This window comes from Trichosurus vulpecula, chromosome 2, assembly GCF_011100635.1.
Source record: "Trichosurus vulpecula isolate mTriVul1 chromosome 2, mTriVul1.pri, whole genome shotgun sequence".
NCBI lineage: Eukaryota > Metazoa > Chordata > Mammalia > Diprotodontia > Phalangeridae > Trichosurus > Trichosurus vulpecula.
In genome coordinates this window covers 134,664,409-134,683,501 of record NC_050574.1, presented here as the reverse complement: position 1 = coordinate 134,683,501, position 19,093 = coordinate 134,664,409, and the positions used below count along the sequence as shown (strand labels likewise).

Sequence of the window (19,093 nt, the reverse complement as noted above, 5' to 3'; positions counted from 1 at the left end):
GGAAATGAGGAAAAAAATCCTCTGTGTAGGTGAGACAAAGAGTTTCAGCCTTACTTGTGACAGAAAACAGAAACAGTTTAACAGATTAAAAGCAGCAAGTCTTTTCAGTCCCATTCACCCCAAATCTATAAATATCTGAGGTTTATTTTAGACAAAGAAACACATTGAAGATACAGATTCACAACCATTTTATTCTGAATAGAAAATGGATTTTCCTTTTTCCTTTGGCAGGAAGTCACAAACTAATAACAACTAATTGGCAGAGTTATTTAATTGAATTGATAACTTCCTAGTACCTTCCAGCCTCTTTTGGATTGTTACATAGGAGGAAGTTATTTATATCTTTTCTTTGACTAAGTTTTAGATTGCTATTGTTTCCAAAATTACTAATCTTAATTCTGTTAATAACTAAAGCTGGCCAGAAGGTTTTTCCTGATTACACATCTTTAAGTGAATAAGCCATTCAGGGAAATCTTTGTAAATTACTGTAAAATCTACCCGAGAGCCTATGCAACTGCTAAATGACACATGTATGATAAATATCTTAATCTTGCTTCAACTTTCTTACTTAAAAATATCTTGTCTAATTTCTAAACTATGTCTGACATTGAGAGTTATCAAAGAAGCCCATTCTCTGAGAAGGGATGCTGTGGAATCCATCAAAAGTCTGTGAAAAGGCTAAGTAGAAGTTTTTCCTGTTTATCAGTTGTTACTTTCCTCACTTAAACTCCTTAAGAGACAGGAATTAGCCTTGAAAGCTACTTAGGAACAAGTTGTTAATTCCCTGCTTCAAGGGTAAAGTTTGGTTTTGTTTTTAGGAGAAAACTAAGTTCATGACTAGAGATTTGTTTCCTGTTAGTAAGAAAGTTCATTTAGCATAAAAATAGGACAGACCCAACTGTGACCACTGTTTTTAACTCTCCACTCATTGCCAAAATACATTTCAGCAGCATTCACTGGCACGCGGACCTCTATGTCAAAGAAGGCAAAGATAGTCATACTTAACAGGTGCTTTGACTGTTTCTTTTTAACTTTTTACTTTCCCTAGAGTGTGAGCATCTCATCCGAAGGATGTTGGTCTTAGATCCATCTAAGAGACTGACAATAGCCCAAATAAAAGAGCACAAGTGGATGCTGGTGGAAGTTCCCGTACAAAGACCTGTTCTTTATCCACAAGAGCAGGAAAATGAGCCATCTCTTGGGGAGTATAATGAACAGGTGCTGCGGCTAATGCATAGCCTTGGAATAGATCAACAGAAAACCATGGAGGTAAAGGATCCAAAGCTGTTTTCTGATTTGATTGTGCTTGGCATCTCTAAACATAATATGATAGACACCTGGGGAGGATAAATAAAATAGCACAAGAAATACATAAAAGGCATTGTCCTCAAGTAAGTAGATTGGAAGAGGAGGCAGGTCAGCCCTCTAAAGAGATCAGTAGATAATCGCTAAGATAGCCAGAGTGTGGCACTGGTACACATGAACAGGAAGATCCAGAGGATGACCTCCAGTCTGTTGGGCATATCTTCTGTGGAAAGCTTAGGTGAGGCTGGTGGGAAAACCTGCAGGGGGGCTGTGATCAGCACTAAAGTAGTGAAATGACTATGCCTTTGCACAATGAATGCTTATTCCCCCTTCCTTCCTCCCAATCAGGACTGTCACCAGAATAACTATTATTTAGTTTTCCCTTCAGGTTAGATCAGTCTCCTACCATCTATTTACTTACATTTTATTCATTGTATCAGTCCCTTTCCTTGAACCTTCAACCTAAAAGTAAGAAGAGCTGCTAGAGGTACTTTACTGCTCAGAAAGAAAAAGATGAAAATAATCAAGTGACTCCTGGGAAGATAATTCCTAGAAGTTGCATGAAGTTATATCATGTGTGTCAAAATGGGTGAAAAATGAGTGGGATGGGGGATGGGGGATCTTAAGCAAGGAAACAAGGAAAGGGCGAAGAAAACAAAAAAGAGAAACGAGAAGGGGAAATAGAGTAGACGAGTAAACAAGAAACTAAAGGAAAGTCAGTTTGATTTGGAAGTTTTAGAAATTATAAAACTGAGAATTCATAAAATGTTTACAAATTACTTTGTACCATTCAGAAAAGATAGAATTTGTGTGTGTTTGTTTTTTGGCAGGGCAATTGGGGTTAAGTGACTTGCCCACAGTCACACAGCTAGTGAATGTGTCAAGTGTCTAAGGCTGGATTTGAACTCAGATCCTCCTGACTCCAGGGCCGGTGCTGTACTCACTGCGCCACTAGCTACCCCAAAAAAGATAGCATTTCGATAGGCTACATACATTCAGAAGGCTTTTGACAACGATTAATGAACCAGGCTTAAGGTATTTTTTTGCAAGGTGAGAACAAGGAGGAGCTGAAAAATACACTTATGGCTATTTTGGAGATGAAGACCCTTCCAGCCTTTCTTTCTCCACTGGAGCCCAGAGAAAAACTACACTGTGGTTTTCTCATTTGCCCAGATGTCTTTCTTCATTTATTCCTATAAGACATCCAGAGTGGTGGCTTGCGGGGGATGAAGGTCCTACAGCCTTACTCTATCTCTGTACTAAAAGCTCAACCCAGCAGTCACTCTACCCTGTCCAATGAAGCCGTGAGCTAAAGGAGCAGTCAATCTCTCTGTTCTGTTTGGGGCAGGAAAGTGGGTGAGCCGGGAAGTAAAAAATTGGGAGGAAGCTCTGTTTTCAAAGTATCAAAAGTGTAGGACTACAAAAATAAGAGGAAAAAATTACCTAAGAACAGAAAGAATATCTCTCTACTCCTCTCCTAGATCTTTTCCTCAAACCAAATAAATTCCAGATTGTTCTCCCAAAACTACTGTGATTCTTGGTCTAGAATTGTGAGCGGTTTGGGCCTATGTTAAGGCTACAAAATTAGCACTGCCTAGCTCAGATTGCTGATACAGGCCTCAAGATTGCAGCTGTAGGATGAAGAGACAAAGTTCCTTCATGAGGCTGAGACCTCATGCCCTTCTGTATGAAGAGTAGCAAGTTACCATTGATGGCTCTTCATTTAAAGGTGCCAGTCAAATGCAGGGAGTGGCTGTTTTCTCTTTTGTACCCTAGATGCTTGGACTTCACTCTGAGGCATAATTCACTTTGTCCTCATTTCCAAAAGTCCATGATTTTCCCTGATTCTTGAGGAAAGTGTAGAAGCATGAACTTGATTAGGTGTTGAACTTGGCCTTCACATAGTTGCTTTCTCCTTTTTAGTCTTTGCAGAACAAGAGTTATAACCACTTTGCTGCTATCTATTACTTACTGGTGGAAAGGCTAAAATCTCACCGGAGCAGCTTCCCTGTGGAGCAGAGAGTTGATGCCCGTCAGCGTCGGCCCAGCACTGTTGCTGAACAAACAGTTGCCAAGGTAACTCCTCGTCCAGCTGGTGGTCTTGTCGGGTACATGTGTAATTATTTTGGACACATTTTTCATCAATTAGGAAAGGGTCAACCCTTTCACTATTTACATCTATATCATTGATTATAATACCTTCATATAGTTCCTTTGATTAGCATCTCAGAAGTTTCTCTTCCTTTCCCTTTTCTGGAAAGATTAATTGACTTCCTAAATCCAAAAGCCTTCATTTTTCACCCTTCAAGGATTTCTAATTATTGGGCTTTTTTAGTTGTTGTTCACAATTGACTGAATTAGGAGCATGGCCTAGAGGGAGTGGAGCCCTGGATTTGGAGTGAAATCTACATTCCTTCCCCAGACCTGTCACTAGTCATGTCACTAGCCAGCTTCCCAGCGAGGAAAGGGCAGTGGTCACTGTAGAGTATGGGTAAATTTGAGCTCTTGTTGCATTTGGTACTTGGTTCTTCATTTTTCTGTCTCCCGATCATAATAATACATTACATTTGCAGAGCATTTTACAGTTTACAAACCTCTTCAACATCTGTTATCTCCTTTGATCTTTACCACAACCCTGTGTGGTGAACAGTACTGAAATTAGACATATCAACTGAGACTCAGAACACTTTCCCAAGGTCCCACCAACAAAAAGCAGTAGAGCTGAGACTAGCACACACACCTAATTTCCTTATCCAATAATCCTTCCATTTTGCCACATTGCCTCCTGTCTTAATATCTTACATTTATGTGTCCTTTTTAGAGTCTTCATTTCTCACATCATTTCATTTGGGCTCATAATAGCCCTATCAGGCAGAGAAGGCATGTGTGCCCATCGTAGGGGAAAAGAATGCTAAAGTTCAAAGACAGTAACTTGCCCAAGGTGCTGTGCTGTCTCTAAGCAACGTGGCTGTAGTTTGTATGTGTCTCATGTGGTCATTTTACGTAACATTTGACCTAGCATAGGTCCTTACACAATATATAAAGAGAAATGAATATTCCAGTACTCAGATCCATGATCTCATCAATGCAGATATTCTTTCCAGGGATGGTAAGCACAACTCATCCACGCCTACTCTTCTGAGAAACTGTTGTCTGTATTCCTCCATAAGTTTGCCACAAGTAAAACACCTCTGCTTGGAAAAGCAGCATGATACAGGGGCAGAGGCACGGGTGTAGGAGTCAGAAGACTCCTAAGATGAATAGTGGTGTCTTGGGCAAGTCACTATCTCTGAACCTCTCTGGATCTTAGCTTGCTTGCTTTCTGTAACAGGGATATCTCACTGCTGTCCTTGGGTAGCTGATAATGCATAAAATGTTTGAAAGTTACTGCTAAGGATTTTTAAAAGGGTTGTGATGTGTACCTTCAGAAGCATCAGTTTAGGGAGTGATGAAATATGAAAAGCCATCTTTTTATATATGCTTTTTCAATTAACAAGCATTTGTTTTCTTTCCCTGCCACCTTCTCTGTACCCCTCCCCCCATGAGAATGGGGAGATAAAGAACAAAACTCCTGTCACAAATAGGCACAGACAAACAAAACAGATTCTGACTTTGACTATGTCTCATTCTGCATCTTGAGTCCCTCTCCTCTTTGTCAGGAGGTGGGTAACCTGCTTCATTATCTCTCTTCTGGAATCGTGCTTAATCATTGCATTGATCAGAATTCTTATGGCTTTCAAAAGTTCTTTTTTACAGTGTTGTGTAAACTTTCTTCTGGTTCTGCTCACTTTCTGCATCAGTTTACACAAGTCTTCCCATGGTTTTCTGAAACCATCCCTTTTGTCATTTCTTATAATGCAATAATATTTCAATTCATAATTTGTTCAGCCATTTCCCGGTTGATGGATATCCTCTTTTGTTTCCAGTTCTTTGCTGCAACAAAAAGAGTTATTATAAAATATTTGTGTCTATATATGTCCTTTTTCTCTCTCTTTAAGACATATGCATAGTGGTGTTATCATTTTTTGGCATAATTCCAGATTGCTTTCCACAATGGATAGACCAATTAATAGCTCCACCAACGGTACATTAATGTATGTATTTTCCCACAGCCCCTCCAACATTTGTCTGAAGTAGAACCCTCACTCCCTTGGATTTGCACTATGCTAATTATTAGTGACTTAGAGTATTTTTTCATATGGCTATTGATCACTTGAGTTTCTTCCCTTGACAATTGATTGTTCATATCCTAAAACCATTTATCAATTAAGGAATGGAAACCATCTTTTCTTTAAAGAGAAATTTTCATATATTGCATATTTCACTTCTATGTTCTATAATACCATATAAAATACTAGTATACTCTCACCTTTTGCATCTGTCATCATGATGCCATGATACTTGTATGATAACCATTTCAGGGAACCAAATATAATGTTGCTTTTTTCTAATTTCATTATTTCTGATCCTTGGAAAACATCACCTTAGCGTTTCACTGAGACTCCTTAGGAATTTGTTGGAATTTAAATAATTAAGGTACATCCATTAGAAATTTAAAGCCTATATGCACATCCAGAGAAAGAATTATGGAGTCTGAATGCAGATTGGGGCAGACTATTTGCTCTCTTTTTTTTCCCTTTTTTTGGTTTTGTTTCTCCTTTCTCATGATTCATTCTGTTGGTTATAATTCTTCTTTACAACTGGACTTATGTAAATAAGTTCAGCATGAAGGTATATGTAGAACCTACATTGGATTACATGCCATCTTGGCGGGGGGGAGAGGGAGGGAGAGAAAATTTGGAAACCAAAAACTTGTGGAACTGAATCTTGTAAACTAAAAATAAAAAATAAATTTATAAAAAAAAAGAGAGAAATTTAAAGCCTAGTGCCCCCAAACAAATCCTGGAACACCAGGACCAGCAAAACGACAGGGCAAAACAATCTTAGCCCAAGAAACTTGGAAGATCGGCAAGGAAGGTCTGTCTCACTTGGGTAAAAGGGGAAAGCAATCTAAGACAGGAAGGGTCCCATCAAGCTAGCAGCAGCAAACCAGTAGGAAATCCTGAGCTGCAGTGGAGCAGCCAAATGCTAACATCAGGAACCCCCACATGCCTCAGCATTGCTAGAGGAATGAGCAGACTCCCAAATCTGAGAGCCCTCATGTGCTTCAGCATAGCCATGGGCAAACAGGCAACCTCCAGCAGCCAGAACACCACCTGCTTCAGTGTAGCCCTGAGGAAATTCATAAACAACCCACTGGCCTCAGCACACCCTAGACACCAGCACTAGGACCCTGGCTCAGCACCAGGTAACCTGCCAGACTCCTACAGCCTCCAGCAGTACCAGCCACCTCCTCAGCACAGCACCAGACATGAGGGGCCCCTGTGGGCATCGGCAACATCAGTATAGCACCAGGTAAACAGCCAGGGCCTGTAGCCACTGGCACAAGAAACCTAGACAGTGCCCCTTCCACCCCTGGAGCAGAGCTCAAATTTAAAAGAAAGGAAAAACAGCAAAAATAAAAAAAGATGAGCAAAAAATATAAAAAGAATCTGACCATAGAAAGTTATGGTGACAGGGAAGATCAACATACAAACTCAGAAGATAACAATAATGTCAAAACACCTATGGGCAAAATCCCAAAGAAAAGTGGGAAGTGGTCTCAAGCCCAGAAAGAACTCATGAAAGAGCTCCAAAAGGAACTTAAAAATTATATAAGAGAGGTGGAAGAAAAATTGGGGAAAAATTGAGAGTGATGCAAGAGAATTATCAAAAAAGACTCAATAACTTGGAAAAAGAAAACTGCTTAAAAAGTAGAATTGGCCAAATGGAAAAGGAAGTACAAGAGCTAACTGAGGAAAACAACTCCTTAAAAGTTAGAATTGGGCAAATGGAAAGTAATGACTCTATGAGACATCAAGAATCAAATCAAACTCAAAAGAATTAAAAAAGAGTAGAAAATGTAAAATACCTAATTGGAAAAACAACTGACTTGGAAAATAGATCCAGGTGAGACAATGTCAGAATTACTGTACTACCTGAAAGCCATAATCAAAGGGAGAACATGGACAGCATCTTTCAAGAAATTATCAAGGAAAATTGCCCTGATATTCTGGAAACAGAGGGCAAAATAGGCATTGAAAGAATTCACCCATCACCTCAGGAAATAGATCCCAAAACAAAAACCCCAAGGAACATTGCAGGCAAATTTCAGAACTATCAGGTCAAGGAAAAAATCCTGCAAATGACCAGAAAGAAACAATACAAATATCGGGGAGCCACAGTCAGGATTACACAGGACTTAGTAGCTACAACATAAAAGGATCAGAGGTCATGGAACGTGGTATTCTGGAAGGCGAAGGAGCTAGGACTACAACCACCTAACCGGCAAAATTAAGCATAATACTTCAAGGGGAAAAAATGAAATAGGGGAATATCAAGCTTTCATAAGAAGACTAGATGAACAAAAAAAAATGATTTCCAATATCAAGACCCAAGAAAAGGGGAAAAGAAAACATAAGGGATTCAATAGAGCTGAGCTGTTTACATCCCTACATGGGAAGACTATACTTGTAATTCTTAAAAATTGTATCACTAATAGTACAGTTAGAAGAATATACGTAGATAGAGAGTACAGATATAAGGTGAATTTGAGGGAATGACATACAAAAATAATGAAGGGATGAGAAAGAGGTGATACATGATAGCACAGGGTGCAGAAGAAAGGGTGAGGTAGAGTGGGGTAAATTATTTCACATGAGGAGGCAAGAAAAATCTGTTGCAGTGGAGGGAAAGATGGGAGAGTAGGCAATGGGCATTGCTTGAACCTTACTCTCATCAGTATTGGCTCAAAGAGAGAATAATATACACAACCAGTTGAATATAGAAATCTGTCTTACCCAACAGGAGAATAGGAAGAGAAGAGATGGGGGAGGGGGCAGGGCAGACCGACAGAAGAGAGGGCAAACCAGGGGAGGCGGTAGACAGAAGCAAACACTGTCAGGGAGGGAAAGGAGAGAGAGGACAAACAGGAGGAAAAAGAGGATAAAGGAAAATAGTAAACATAAATGTGAATGAGATAAACTCTCACATAAAACTGAAGCGGATAGCAGAGTGGATCAAAAAACAATCCTTCGACATATTGTTTACAAGAAATACACTTGAAGCAAAGAGACACACACAGAAAGTAAAGGTAAGGGGCTGGAGCAGAGTCTAACTTCATCTGAAGTTAAAACAAAAAAAAGCAGGGGTAGCAATCCTGATCTCACAGGAAGCAAAACCAAAAATAGACCTAGTTAGAAGAGATAAGAAGGAAACTACATCTTGCTAAAAGATACCATAGACAATGAAGTAATATCAATACTAAACATACATGCATCAAGTAGTATAGCATCCAAATTCTTAAAGAAGTTAAGTGCATTACATGTTCATGACTAAACAAGAGATAGAGAGCATTATGAAATATAAAATACATAATTTTGATTATATTAAAAAGGTTTTGTACAAACAAAACCAGTGTGGCCAGGATTAGAAGGAAAGCAGAAAGCTGGGAAACACTTTTCAGCAAGTGTCTCTGATAAAGGCCTCATTTCTCAAGTATATAGAGAACTGTGTCAAATTTATAAGAACACAAGCCATTCCCCAATTGATAAATGGTCAAAGGACATGACCAGGCAGTTTTCAGATGAAGAAATCAAAGCTTTCTATCAAAGCTCTAAATCACTTTTGATTAAAGAAATGCAAATCAAAACAATTCTGAGGTACTATTTCACACCTATCAGATTGGCCAATGTGACAAAAAAAAAGAGAATGATAAATGTTGGAGAGGATGTGTGAAAATTGGGACACTAATGCATTGTTTGCAGAGTTACGACCTGATCCAACAATTCTATAGAGCAATTTGGAACTATGTCTGAAGGGCAGCCAAACCTTTGACCCAGCAATACCACTACTGGGTCTGTATCCCAAAGAGGTCATAAAAAAAGGTAAAGGATCTACATGTGCAAATATATTTGTAGCAGCCCTTTTCATAATGGCAAAATATTGGAAATTGAGGGGATGCCCATCAATTGGGAAATGGCTGAACAAGTTGTGGTATATGAATGTAATGGAATACTGTTGTGCAGTAAGAGTGATGAACAGGCAGACTTCAGAAACACTTAGACTTGTACGAACTGATGCAAAGTGGAATGAGCAGAACCAGGAAAACAATGTTCTAGGTATCGGCAACATTGTGTGATGATCAACCATGAATGACTCAGCTCTTCTCAGCAACGCAATGATCTAAGAGAAGTAAAAAGGACTCACAGAGGAAAATACTGTCAACATCTGGATAAAGAATGCTAAATGTAGATGGAAGCACTTTTTTCCCTTTATTCTTTTTCATGTTTTTTTTTCTTTTGATCTGTTTCTTCTTTCACAACTGCGACTAATATGGAGATACATTTTACGTGATAGCACATGTATAAGCTATATCAAATTGCCTACCATTTTAGAAAGGGGGGGGAGGAATTTAGAACTCAAAATCTTGTAAAAATGAGTGCTAAAAATTGTCTCGGCAAGTAATTGGGGAAAAAAATAAAATATTATTTAAAAAATAAAAGAAATTTAAAGCCAGTGTTAAATGCTTTACCTGTCAAATGAGAAAGTTGAACCTAGATGATCTTTGAGTTAAGTTCCCCTCCAGGCTTAAGATTTTGGAACTTGATTACTTTCATTGTTAAAACTTTACCAAGCAGGTAGACGCTTTGGCATGCTTCTGGTGGCTTTTGACCACAAGGTAGTTTTTTGGTTGTACCTCTTATCAGGCAATAGAAAAACCATTTTAAAGATATTTTTACTGCTTTATAAAAAAATCCAATAAAATTTAGGGAGAAGCTTCCATTTTGGCCATAATTTCACAGTAATTCAGTAGTGTTTGCTTCCATTTAAAATTTTTCCTTTATCATACTAATGAGAGACTTAATTGTGTACTAATATGAAGAATTGTTGAATACCTGGTGAGTCAGCACTTAACTAACGTGACCATGTTGCATGGAAAGGAGCTCGCATTTCATGGAGAAATAAATCTTTCTAGAAACTGATCATTTGTTCCCTTTCGTTCCCTCAATATAAGACGTACTGGTCACACTTCCCTAAGTAGTGGCTGTCCTGGCAATCCTTCCTTGCCTTTCCAAAGTGTCCATTATGGTGAACATTCCTCCAGGGTGTTCTGTGTATCCATGTAATCTATACATATCTATGTATCCATACAGTGAATATAATTACATAAATAGATAGTAGGAGACTGATAAACCTGTTCATTCTTTAAAAATTGCCTTTTCCATGTTCCATAATAGCATTAAGGAACCCCTATTCACATCACAAAGAATAAACACTCTCCTACCTTCCCCTCTTTCACTCCTTTCTTTTCCTTTCCCTCTCCCCCTCCCTTTCAATTCCTTCTGTTTTGAAAGAAGTATTTTTTATGCCAGTTAGCCTAGAATACCCAGCAGAAAAGGCATAAAAGACAGGAGGTAGAACCTTCTAAAGTAAGTTCATTTTTCCCAAGTATAAGCTCAGTATCACACTGATTACTCTATCATCTTTTTTTGTTTGGCTCATTCCATCCATAGCCGCAGAGATATTTTATCTCCTACAACACAAAAATATAAATATAAAAAACAACATGGGATACATGTTCAGAGCCCTGCTCTAAAGGTCCTCTGCCACCCTGACGAAATCATGCCCCACAACTTGGAACTGTAATGAAAATCAGAGACCAGAGTCCAGCATTAGGACAATGTGTCAGATCATTTCAGAACACACATATCTGCCTTATTAATTTTCTACACATCAGAACTTTCCCCTTTTTATATAGGAGGGAGAACAGTCTACCTACGATTCCAACATTTGATTGTTTTCATTTGTACCCAAAGAATATTATTTTTGAACTTTTTTTGCTTGTGATAGATTTTGTTTATTTTACCAAAATATATTCTTCCTGCTCTATAGGCACAAACTGTTGGTCCCCCAATGACCATACGTTCACAGAATATGAGACTGATGAGGTCCCCCATTCTCCCTCAAACATCAAACGTGGAGGCCTTTTCCTTTCCCAGTTCTGGATGCCAGGCTGAGGCAACATTCATGGAGGAAGAACGAGTTGATACACCAAAGGTACAGTGTGTTCTTACATCGTTCGGAGCAGAATTCATGGGAGGTTTGGTTTCCTCACAGCATTCAGCAGTGGCAGTTTTTCAATAGCACAAACTGCAGGGTACTACAAAAAGAATCCATGGAAAAATACCAGTCATATACCTCTGCACTAATCAATGAGGTATTTTCCTAGTTTGGAACTTTTCTTTTGTGCCCTAATTGAAATTTATGTAGCCCTTTTAAATTTTGCAAAGCACTGTGTACATCTTATTTTGTCTTCACAATAGCTCCCTGAGGGAGGCACTCAAGTATCATCATCCCTGTGTTACAGATAAGAACACTGAGGCCAAGAGGTTAAATGATTTGCCTGTGGTCACATGGCTAGTGATGTTGGAGGCAGAATTCAGACTTGGGTTTTCCTGACTCCAAATTCAGTGCTCTATCGACTATAGCACATTGCCTCTGAAAAGCCTTTCCTCTATTCCTCAAGGATCCAGCCCCCTTCTCATCTCCCTTTTAGTGAGTTGCAGGGTTTTTATGTTTTGGGGACTTTTTGAGGGGAGGGAGAAGCAAAAGGTACTTCTACATACCTGTGAAATAGTTATTACAAAGGACAAAGTTTGACATGTTGACATGACAACATGTTCCCACTATTCTCTGATTGTCCTGTGGCTGTAAACCCATGGAACTATCTTTTTGCTAGTTAAATAGCTGGAGTTTGGTCATAGTTGAAAGAGATGAGTTTTTGCACATGTATAAATGACATTGCTTTTCAGATGGAGAGCAGACAGTTTGATGCCAGGATGTGAAACAGGAATGCAGTGCTTTTGATAAGATGTAAAACTGAGCTGCTGCTAACCATTAGGGATTGTAATGATAGGTACTACAAACATTGCCATCTCGGGTGATAGGCTTCTCTTTCCCTACTTCCCTGCACTAAAAAGGTTTGTTAGAATGGTGTTCAGTATACCCTATGAGCTATTACTACCTCCCCTCCCACTTGATTGGGAAGCATTCTTATTCCATTTCTTTGCACACTTGAAATCTGGACATAAGTTGGGAGGGAAGAGATAAGAAGGGCCCCCCCAAAAAATTCACCTTTTTTGAAGCTCTGAGAAAAGACAAACATGGGTTATTAAAATTTCATCTTTGAGAGCATCAGGCCCCAAACATAAAAATGGGACACTGTCTGCATTATTATTTAGAGTGAGCAATTATTTTAAAGCATGTGAGTTTTATTGTGACTAGGGAACAAATTGAAAGTGTTTGGGGGAAGATTCAGAATGCTACTTAAGGCTTTTGTATGGAGGGAACAATTCTAGAGTCCTGGTATAACTCTGCCTTGCAAATCAGCTAAGTTCATTTTTTTGCTTGTTATAGTTTTGTTAGCTTGTTCGTTTTAGCTGGTTCTCCTCCCTAATACTGCCTCCTTTGGGATCTATAAATCACTACACATAGAAACTATTAGAACCTTAGAAAACTGGAGTGAGGGGGGCAGAGCCAAGATGGTGGCGGGGACTTGCCTAGGGCTTTCCCCCAGGAACCTCCAAACACCGAAAAAAAATGGCTCTGAACAAATTCTGGAACTGCAGAACCCACAAAATAGCAGAGGGAAGTGGGGCTCCAGTCCAGGACAGCCTGGATTGTCACTGGGTAAGGTCTATCGCACGGAGCTGGGAGTGCAGCGGAACAGTGGAGTGGAACAACATGGGCTGTGCCAGGACCAACAAGACTGGAAGCTGGGCGGAACAGGCCCTAGCGCCCTGAATCAGTGAGCTGTGGCAGTTACCAGACTTCTCAACCCACAAACACCAAAGACAACAGAGAAGGTTAGTGGGAAAAAATTGCAGGGACAGAGTGAAAGGAGTTCACGGTTCAGCCACCGCCCTGGGGGCAGCGGAGGTGGTGCAGCTCTGAGGACAGAACTACAGCTGCTGTTGCTTCTGGCCCCAGGCCCACCTGGTAGGAGTAAATAAGTGGCAGATCAGAGCAGGAGTGCACAGCCTGCTCAGATCTGAGTCTGGGTTGGCAGTTCTTGGGGGAGGAGCAACACTGTCGTGTCAGAGCTTGCGGTGTAGAAATAGCTCTGAAAACAATAGCGCAGCCCCTCTAGCTTGGGACAAAGTACTTTATACTCTACAAGCACTCATACCCTGACAGAAAACTCAAGGGTCAAATAGTTGGGTAGGAACATGGCCCCGCAGCAAAAATGGACCGAGATTCAGACTCAGACTTCGGGATCTTTCTTTGGTGACAAAGAAGACCAAAACATACAGCCAGAAGAAATCAACAAAGTCAAAGAGCCTACATCAAAAGCCTCCAAGAAAAACATGAACTGGTCTCAGGCTATGGAAGAGCTCAAAAAGGATTTGGAAAAGCAAGTTAGAGAAGTAGAGGAAAAATAGGGAAGAGAAGTGAGAGTGATGCAAGAAAACCATGAAAAACAAGTCAATGACTGGCTAATAAAAGAGACTCAAAAAATGCTGAAGAAAATAACACCTTAAAAAATAGACTAACTCAAATGGCAAAAGAGCTCCAAAAAGCCAATGAGGAGAAGAATGCCTTGAAAGGCAGAATTAGCCAAATGGAAAAGGAGGTCCAAAAGACCACTGAAGAAAATACTACCTTAAAAATTAGACTGGAGCAAGTGGAAGCTAGTGCCTTTATGAGAAATCAAGATATTATAAAACAGAACCAAAGCAATGAAAAAATGGAAGACAATATGAAATATCTCATTGGAAAAACCACTGACCTGGAAAATAGATCCAGGAGAGATCATTTAAAAATTATTGGACTACCTGAAAGCCATGATCAAAAAAAGAGCCTAGATATCATCTTTCAAGAAATTATCAAGGAGACCTGCCCTGGCATTCTAGAGCCAGAGGGTAAAATAGAAATTGAAAGAATCTACCGATCGCCTCTTGAAAAAGATCCCAAAAAAAAAAAAACTCCTAGGAATGTTGTCGCCAAATTCCAGAGCTCCCAGGTCAAGGAGAAAATCCTGCAAGCAGCCAGAAAGAAACAATTTGAGTATTGTGGAAATACAATCAGGATAACACAAGATCTACCAGTTTCTGCATTAAGGGATCAAAGGGCTTGGAATATGATATTATGGAGGTCAGTGGAGCTAGGATTAAAACCAAGAATCACCTACCCAGCAAAACTGTCATGCTCCAAGGCAAAATATGGATTTTCAATAAAATAGAGGACTTTCAAGCTTTTTCAGTGAAAAGACCAGAGCTGAATAGAAAATTTGACTTTCAAACACAAGAATCAAAAGAAGCATGAAAAGTTAAACAAGAAAGAGAAATCGTAAGGGACTTACCAAAGTTGAACTTTTTTGTTTACATTCCTACATGGAAAGATGATGTATGTAATTCATGAGACCTCAGTATCAGAGTAGCTGAAGGGAATACACACACTCATACACACACACGCACACACATATATACAGAGGATGATACCTAAAAAATAAAATCAAATTAAGGGATGAGAGAGGGAGAAAGAGAGAGATAGAATGGGGTAAATTATCTTGCATAAAAGTGGCAAGAAAAAGCAGTTCTGTTGGAAGGGAAGAGGGGGCAGGTGAGGGGGAATGAGGGAATCTTCCTCTCATCAGATTTGACCTGAGGAGGGAATAACATACACACTCAATTGGGTATCTTACCCCACAGCAAAGAAGGAGGAAGGAGATAAAAAAGGGGGGATGATAGAAGGCAGGGCAGATTGGGGGAGGAGGTAATCAAAAGCAAACACTTTGGAAAAGGGACAGGGTCAAGGGAGAAAATTGAATAAAGGGGGATAGGATAGGAAGGAGCAAAATATAGTTAGTCTTTCACAACATGAATATTGTGGAAGGGTTTTACATAATGATACACATGTGGCCTATGTTGAATTGCTTGCCTTCTTAGGGAGGGTGGGTGGGGAGGGAAGAGGGGAGAGAATTTGGAACTCAAAGTTTTAAAAGCAGATGTTAAAAAAAGAAAAAGTTTTTACATGCAGCTAGGAAATAAGATATACAGGCAATGGAGCATAGAAATCTATCTTGCCCTGCAAGAAAGTAAGGGAAAAGGGGATGGCGGGGAGTTGGAATGACAGAAGGGAGGGCTGACTGCGGAATGGGGCAATCAGAATATATGCCATCTTGGAGTGTGGGGGAGGGTAGAAATGGGGAGAAATTTTGTAATTCAAACTCTTGTGGAACTCAATGGTGAAAACTAAAAATATTAAATAAATTTTAAAAAATTAAAAAAAAGAAAACTGGAGTGAGCTGACTCAGCCCATGGCACACTCCTTGCTTCTGGCAGTGTTTAAGAAGAGATTGGATGACCGCTTAGGGATGGTAGGAAGGGGATTTGAATAGGAGTTGAAATAGATGATTCCTGAGATCTCTTCCATTCCTTCAGCTCTACAGCTCTGAGGGTTGGTCAGATACAACTACAGCTCATCTTTGTATTTAGTTTGATTGATGTGCATTTGGTTATAGCATTTTCTACCCATTATATTTTTTAGCAAACATTTCATAACATCTTATATTCACTAATTTCATTTCTTTCCTCAGTAACTGACATTTATAGTAAATATCAAGGGGACCGCATCTCCCTATGATCCTTATTGAGACCTGTGGTCTCCTTTAAAGGTATGAGTCCTCTCAGGCTCCAATCCCAAAAGAGCCAGGATAGACCTTAAGGAGTGGCTGTGGTATAAGAGATAGAGCCTCTTAATTTGGAATTAAAGGACCTGAGTTCAAATGCTGGTCCAGTTTTACACATATAACTTTGGAGAAACCACTTCACCTCTCCAGGCCTCAGATTTGTTATTTGTGAACTGAATAGAATTAGACTAGATGTCTCTAAGCTCCCTATCCCGTGATCCCTTCTTATCCAAACCTCTTGATTATTTACAGCTGTCTAAAATATCTAGATAGACTGCATTCATCCCTGAGGCTATTAGGGAATTGTGTGCTTGCAGCATATTCATTATGATTATTGTGATGGCAGATTATAGGTGATGGTTTTATATAGGTTTTAATGTTTGCAAAGCCTTTATACATTACTTCATCTGAGACTCACAGTACCCCTGGGATGGAAGTACTTAACAGGTATTATTATCTCTATTTTACAGATGAGAAAGCTGAGGCTCAGAATTAAGTGAGTTGTTCATGTGTTTACCCAGCCATTAAGTGTTAAAGGTGGTAATAAAACCCATGGCTTCCTTATCCCAGGTTCAGTATTCTATCTACTTCTCTGCTCTACATTCAGGTCATCAGTCCAAATGCTCTGAACAGTATAAATAAGCTTAGGGTCATAGCAAAGGTAGCTACAAGTGGACACTGAAAACTGGTGCTTGGTCTCATTTTGAGTTTGTGGAATGAGTTTTGGGGTTGTATTTGTTGTTTTGAAGGTGGTGAGTGCTGCAAAGAAGTGTTTCTACATATTTCATAATCCCTTCCTGTTTTCCTTTTGTGGGGACCACAGAGGCCAATAATAAGATTTTCCAAATCACCACTCCTCTTCTGCCAGCCAAAACGAGGGAAATTGGGCCATGAAAATGTGTGGATGGTGATGAATTTTCATAGACAACAGTGACATTTGTTTCAAAATGCAGTGGTATAATGTAGCTTTTTTATTTTTACTTTTTTATTTCTGCTATTTTTGTTGGCTATAAATGATACTACTTATTGGTGCAGAAACCTCTTATTTTTCAAGCATTCTTTTTTTATGATAGACCAAGAAGCTTTATCCCTTGTTGATAGGAGCACTGACTGTTGTGAGTCCTGTTTGTACCCTAAACACTTCAGTGACTTCTATGTGTATAGTTTCTCATAACTGTGAACTAACTTCAAGGAGAAGGAAAAAGGAATGCCTTTCAAAGTGTTAGCGATCTCTCCAGCCCTTGTTACATTTCAGAAGCCCTCTGATTCTCTGCGTGCGTCAAGCAGCAGAGATTGTTTCTAGAACAAAATAGCTTATTTCTAATAGCTGATATTGCACAAAACCTGCCAGCCATTTTTGCCACCAAATGTCCAAAGTTTTAAAGTCTTGGGAAGAAGGAAATCCTAAAGTGCTGTTGAAAGCATTATTACACCCCACTTCATCTGATCGATAATGAGTCCAGATGCCAAGTGAAGATGCCTCTCATTCCCAGTGTTACACAAGCACTTTTTATTGTTGCGCCTAAGGTTACCATGTGTAATAATGGCACCTTTGCCCATTTTAATGCCAGAATAAGACAGTCTGTGCCAGGTATAGTAACTTCTCTTGGCTCTTTTGCCAACCTGGCAAAGGAGGGAAGAATAAAGAGCATGGGCCAGGTCTTTGACAGTATACTTAGAATTCATAATCCTACTTCTCCCCGTAATGGCATGAGATAATGGAAAGAAAGAGTACAGGTAGACAGAGTCAGGAAACCTGGGTTCAGATTTCACCTTTGACATTTACAAGTTATGTAATCACATTCAAGTCATTTAACATCTTTGAGCCTCACTTTCTCCATCTGTAAAATAGGGCTGATACTTTCACTGCCTGCCTCACAGTGTTCTTGGGGGGAAAGTAAGCCTTACAACTATATGTAAGTGGGAATTGTTATAACCAAATTGAAGGCAGGCTGAAGAGAATAGTCCAGTGGCAAGAGCAGCTGAGCCATAACCAGAGACTGATCGCCACTTTTTAACAGTCTTAAATTCAATCAAGCCCCAGGGCATCAGAAAATGTTTTCTCCTGGTCTTACCACTTGCCATTTAAACAGCTGTTATGGATAGGAGAAAGATATGCCACAACAAAGAGCAGATTCTGAGGTATTCTGATGAGAGCAAAAGGTTATTCTGGCTAATAATAATAATAGCTTCTCATGGACCAAACTGATTGTATGAGGAAATGGGTAAATCTTATATACAAACGTTCATTTCCCAAAATCTAAACTGTAGTTAACTAATTCAGTAAGAGAATATCCTTTCTTGGAGAATCTGGTGAGCACAAGCTTTTCCCAGGTCCATTTGATGTGCCATCAAGTTGCCTTCTTCCAAAGATGACCTAGGCTCAGGTAGGCAAGAGTCTGAGTGCTAGAAAGAAAGGACACTGTGAATGTCTGCTCTGTTCGGAAGCCTCAGCTCATTACTAGATGCACTTCTGCCTTTTAAGTACAGGGCAAACCTGTTGTTGTTGATGTGTCATTCTCAAACAGGACCAATGACATCATGAGGGTGATGTCTTGACTTGCCATTCAGTTTAGATTTAAATGAGGTAGAGCTGTGCGACCCTAGTAGTGCCTGTTCAAACCTTCTGCCATCCAAGAAGCAAAAAGTAGAAGTCGCTTTTCTCCAGGAGTCACAACAGTGTGTAGCAAATTTTTGTGAGCTTCCAAGTGGTTGTACCAGATCCACTGTGATTTCCACATCAGTCTCTGCTCCCTAGTAAGATTCTAGTAGAAGTTATAAATTAAACATTATCGAACAGCAACATGCTTAGTCATTGCTCCACTCCCTGGTCTTTGCCATGCGACCTTATTTGCTTCCCCATCTTTGTGTCCTCGGAGCCTCTCTGACAAAGTAGGGGCTCAGTAAATTGAATGATTATGTGCCTGGATGGTGTCAGAAAACTGAATCAGTAGAGTGTGAACAGGCCTCAGAAGCCAAAGTGGGAGTTACAAGATG

At 39.7% G+C, this 19,093-nt stretch overlaps 1 protein-coding gene across 2 annotated transcripts in view; it reads left to right on the top strand.

The window, feature by feature from the left end:
- SIK2 (salt inducible kinase 2) overlaps positions 1 to 19,093 on the top strand; it is a 173,518-nt gene that overhangs the window by 137,695 nt on the left and 16,730 nt on the right. For both annotated transcript variants that reach the window (XM_036743101.1, XM_036743102.1), the window contains exons 7-9: positions 1,049 to 1,269; positions 3,229 to 3,381; positions 11,299 to 11,463. In XM_036743101.1, coding sequence (XP_036598996.1) covers positions 1,049 to 1,269; positions 3,229 to 3,381; positions 11,299 to 11,463 — 539 coding nt within the window. The remainder of the gene's footprint in view (positions 1 to 1,048; positions 1,270 to 3,228; positions 3,382 to 11,298; positions 11,464 to 19,093) is intronic.